Source organism: Octopus bimaculoides, chromosome 15 (genome assembly GCF_001194135.2).
Source record: "Octopus bimaculoides isolate UCB-OBI-ISO-001 chromosome 15, ASM119413v2, whole genome shotgun sequence".
NCBI lineage: Eukaryota > Metazoa > Mollusca > Cephalopoda > Octopoda > Octopodidae > Octopus > Octopus bimaculoides.
Window position 1 is genome coordinate 36,893,831 of NC_068995.1, and position 5,701 is coordinate 36,899,531.

At 37.8% G+C, this 5,701-nt stretch overlaps 1 protein-coding gene across 1 annotated transcript in view; it reads left to right on the forward strand.

The window, feature by feature from the left end:
- LOC106875432 (coiled-coil domain-containing protein 81) overlaps positions 1-5,701 on the forward strand; it is a 69,096-nt gene that overhangs the window by 39,364 nt on the left and 24,031 nt on the right. Inside the window, exon 7 of the mRNA XM_052973280.1 lies at positions 770-965. Coding sequence (XP_052829240.1) covers positions 770-965 — 196 coding nt within the window. The remainder of the gene's footprint in view (positions 1-769; positions 966-5,701) is intronic.

The window sequence follows — 5,701 nt, forward strand, 5'->3', positions numbered from 1 at the left end:
CGAGCGTGGCTGTTTTCGTGCGGGTGACACGTAAAAGCACCCACTACACTCTCTGAGTGGTTGGCGTTAGGAAGGGCATCCAGCTGTAGAAACTCTGCCAAATTAGATTGGAGCCTGGTGTTGCCATCCGGTTTCACCAGTCCTCAGTCAAATCGTCCAACCCATGCTAGCATGGAAAGCGGACGTTAAACGATGATGATGATGATATATATATATACATATATACACATACATATATATGTGTATATACATACACACACACATAGAAATGCTTTCAGTTTCCATCTACCAAATCCAGTCGCAAGGCTTTGGTCAGTCTGGGTTTATAACAGGAGACACTCACTCAAAGTTCCACACAGTGGGACTGAACTTGGAACCATGAGGTTGGGAAGCAAGTTTCTTACCACACAGTCATGCCCGTGCCTATGGCAAAAAATTCTGCAAATTCACCATCACCATCATCAATATCATCATCATCATCACCCTTTAACGTCCATTTTCCATGCTGGCATGGGTTGGGCAGTTTGAGCAGATCTGGCAAGCTGGAGAGCTGCACTAGGTTCCAGTCTGATTTGGCTTGGTTTCTATGACTGGATGCCCTTGCTAACACCGACCACTTTACAGGGTGTGCTGAGTGCTTCTGACGTGGCACCCAAACCAAACCATTAGAAGTAAACTTACAAACAAAGTATAACACAGCAGTCAAACCTCAGTTTCTCCATCCAGACTTCAAAACATTGTAAAACATCTATTATTTTTCTTTTTGTAGATCCTGATATGTCTCACAGAACTGATGAAAATGAGAATTTTTCTAACCGAAGTGTTTATTCATTGGAAGATACTTCAACAAAAGCACAATATGGTAAACCAAACTTTGCAAAGGAAGCACACACTGAAGCATTTAACAATTGCTTCCCAGTGTTAGAAAAATCTCGATCTGCTGGGTCTTTAAATCGTACAAGAAGGTAAGTTTCTGATCTTTTATCTTCCATCTGTTTCAGCCATTGGATTGTGGTCATGCTGGGTCACTGCCTCAAAGGGTTGCAGTCAAACAAACTGCCCCCAGTACACTTATTTTTAAGTCTGGTACTTATTCTATATTCTATTGGTACTCCTTTGCTGAAATGCTAAGTTACAAGAATGTAAACAAACCAACACTGATTGTCAGGCAATGGAGTGGCAAACAAACACACACACACACACACACACACACACATATCATCATCATTTAACATTCGTTGTCCAAGCTGGCATGGGTTGGATATATATATGTATATATATATATATATATATATATATATATATACTAGCAATAATACCCATCATTGATCGGGTAATTACTCTTACTATTTCTTGGGCCAAGAAGCTAGAAAAATGGGTATTTCATATAGAAGAATACCTTTATGGAATCCAGTTGATTGTGATGGCACTGAAAAGTCTGTAGGTCAAGTGGAACATCCATTTATCACTGTTCTTTTTGATGTTTGAATAGGCGGTGTGCCAAAGGAGAATTGAAAGATTCAGTTTGAATGTGAATGAAACTAAAAGAATAGCTATATCATATAGAAGAATAGCTTTCCAGAATCCAGGTGATTGTGTGATGGCACTGAGAAGGCCACAGGTGAAGTGAATGACCCATGTGTCATGGTTTTTTTTTTACATTTGAATAGGCCATATACCCAAGGAGAATTGAAAGATTCAGTTTTGAATGTGAACCAGGGTGAGACTACGAGTAGAAATTTAGTTTTACTCATCCTGTATGTGTGTATTATATAAGAGAAAAACATGTAATAATTGAAGTAGAAGAAAGATGGATTTCAGCAATTTTTAGTGTTTGGCTTTGTGGTCTTTGTAGGTTCTCTCTGATTGGTGAGATTGATGCAGTCAAGGCACAGCCTAAATACTTTTAGGTGAAATAACGCAAATGAAGAGAGATTGGCAACTGGTCAACTTTAGAAGTTACACCAGGTAGACAAAAATTTGGAAGTGATGGACAAAATGTAAACACACACACACACACACACACACACACACACACACACACACAAGACAACAAAAGTTGTGTATAGTGAACAAGATGCCAAAAAAAAAAACCGGAAAAGGAAAAGAGGTAGACAAGAACTGGCAAGGCCAGGGGCTGCACCAATTTCCATAGTCTGACTTGGTTTGGTTTTTACAGCTGGATGCCCTTTCTAACACCAATCACTTTATGGAGAATACTGGTTGTTTTTTTACCTGGCACTATCACCAGTGCTTTTTACGTGGCACTAGCACCATTGCTTTTTATGTGGCACCAGCAACCACACCAGTGCTTTTTTATGTGGTACCTTGGTTATAGGATACCAGTACTGTTTTGGTGGGTAGGTCTTTTTGAGTACAGCAATGCAGTATACATCTCAGTACTCTGTAATCTCCTTTGTAAGGCTCAGCATTTTGAGTGAATTGAGTTTTGAGCAAAATGACATTCACTCGACCATGCTTGTCCAAGCTTGTATGGATTGGATGGAATTTATTAAGGCAGGTTTTCTATAGTTGGATGTCCCTACTTATCTCCAACCCTCACTTGTTTTTAAGCAAGCTAATATTTCCCCATGGTCACACCTGTTGTCACAGAATATCGGAAATGAATGACAATTAATATGTGACAATCATTTACATCTATCTTGTGATGTCAAGATAAGGAGACAGACATACACACACACACACTCTCTCTCTCTCTCTCTTACGTATGGAACCTCTTTCCCAAAATAGGCTTCCTTTCAGTTCTGTCAACCAAATATATTCACATGGCTTTGGATGGTTCAGAGCTAAAGTAGAAGACACTTACCCAAGGTGCCATGCAGTGGGACTGAACCCAGAACTATATGGTTGGAAAGCACACTTCTCAACCATACAGCTATATATATTGCTTCATGTTTAAGAATTTATATTTGCTTGTATTTGTGTGTGTGTGTAATATGTTATATAAATCAGCAAGTGTTGAGAGGAATCAGCTTGGATGAAGAGTGAAATATTTATTCTGTAATGAGTATAACATAGCTATTTTCTGCCAATCTATCAAGTTTCCTGTAAAAAGCAAACCCATGCAGGGCTGCTTCTTCAAACAGATCTGATGAATGTGGGATAACCACTAATTCTTTGTGGTATCATGGTTATCTCACATTCATCAGATCTGTTTGATTATCAAATGAATTATTGAAGCTGGCTACGCCAGGAAATCTCACATAAGAAGAAAATACATGAGAAAATATGAGACCAAGCTCATTTTATTACTGAGAGAAAATGTATGACTGAAGAACTATAACTCTGTAAATTACTCAGATTCTCTCCCCATATGCTATGAAATGAGATTAGAAATTGAAAAATTGGTCTGAAAAATAGATCTAATAATGATTTCTTTATCTTTTAATAATGATTCAAAAATTGAAAACGTCAGTCAAATGAATATATCAGGTCATTAAGAATGAAATGTCCAATTTTTTTATACACCAAGTTTGACAGTCATTAACTCTAATGTACTGACAATTCTTTGTTTTACAACATTGAAGAGTTACATCACCACTTTTCGAAATGTAATTCATGGTGTCTGATTATATTGTGAGTTTTCTCTTCTAAATCAATTTTTGTGAACCCATGGATAGATAAAAATTCGTGTTGTTTCTGAATATGACTTCCGTCGTGAAACCAATGCCTCCCAGACAGCTCAAAACATTAATGAGGTGTTTGGTGAAGATGTGGCGAATGAATGCCCTGTACGTCAATGGTTTGAGAAGTTCTGGTCTGGTGACTTTACTCTTGAAAATCAGCCCTGCAGTAGACATGAGACCAAGGTGGATAATGATGAGCTGGAAACTGTAGTGGAAGCAGATACATCTCAAACTATGCCTGAGTTAGCAGCAAGGTTTGATGTTTCGATTCCAAGTGTATTGGACCATCTGAAACAAATCGGCTAGGTAAAGAAGCTGGACAAATGGGTACTACATGAAGTGAACGAGCATCAAATGACATGTCGTCTTGAAACTTGCTGTTCTTTGCTGTCACAGCATAAAAGTGAACCATTTTTGCATCGTATTGTTACTTGTGCTGAAAAATGGATTCTTTTCAACAATTGCAAGCGTTCTGCACGGTGGTTAGATAGAGACAAAGTGCCAAAAAACAATCCAAAAAGGAATATTCACTAAAAAAAAAAAAAAAAAATGATGTGTGTTTGGTGGTTCAGCGCTGGTGTCATCCACTACAGCTTCATGAGATCTAGTAGGTCAATTACAGCGGACGTATACATCAACCAACTGGATGAAATGATAACTGAACTTGCAATTAAACAAGTGAAGTTGGTCAATAGAGACAGGCCAATTCTCTTGCATGGCAATGCTCGACCACATGTTGCATAGAGAACGCTACTCAAGTTACATGAACTGAACTTGGAAGTACTCTGTCATGCACCATATTCACCAAACCTTGCACCAACTGACTATCACATTTTCCAGGCAATAGACAACTTTTTGGAAGGTAAAAATTTCAAATCTGAAGAAGATGCCAAAACAGCCTTACGTGATTTCATCACCTCTTGCTCTTCAGAATTCTTCATTGCCAGCATAAATAAGCTATTGATAAAATGGCAAAATTGTGTTGATAATTTAGGTGTATACTTTGATTAACTACACTGCTTTTTGTTGAGATAAATAAAATACATTTCCAGTTCAAAATCGGACATTAATGACCTGATAATATACTGTCTGTCCACTTGACCTCATTGTTTGTGTACTGTAAGCAATAAAGTTTGAGCAAAGGCATTTCAGCTCCAGATTATAAACCTGTTTCGTGGAATGGGTAAAAGAAGGAATTTGAAGAAACAGAAGAGGAAGGGGAAAGGGAAACATAAGAAAAGAGGAAAAAAAAGAAAGAACATAAGATGAAGAAAGAAAACTGAACATGTAAGAAGTTTCCCTTCATAGTAGGGTGGTTCTTGATGATGTTTTGTAGTTCAATTGCTGTGCTTTCCAGTTTGTTAGTATGTCTCTGCCTATTCGAGGACATCTTGTAAACATTTCATTTTTAAAGCCAAGACAGGTATTAGAATAAATTTTGTACAATTTGTGCCCAATCAAAGTTTGCATGTTATAATTCTATACATGTATGTCTTTGGTCTCTTGAATAATTTCCATCTGACGTCCAGTTTTTTAATCCTTCAACGTGTGTATATGTCACATTAATATTGGATGTTCTTGTCCAGGTGATTGAATGACAGCAAGTAGTAATAGAATCTTTGCTTAAATTGATCATAATATAAAGCTTTCCTCCAACGTTAAGTTCGGTGTGGTAGGGGATGACCTCTGTTTCACATAAAACTAATGTAATGTTACATGGCCTTAAGTGTATTTTATCTTTCAATATGAACACCCTCAGTCTTTTGCTAAATATGATTTTCATTCATAATATCAAATGAAAGAATCCTGATGACTACATTCCCGTGCGTTGGCCTATGGCACATATATTTCTTCTCTATAATGAAATGAGTTTGGCCTTCTACTTCCTTGGGCTTCCTCTTAATAGAATTTTACAGAGTAGCCATGTTGAATAATATATTTGTTATCCAGACCTGACAAATGTAGGACACACACACGCACGCACGCACGCACGCACGCACGCACGCGCACACACACACACACACACACACACACACACACACACACACACACAC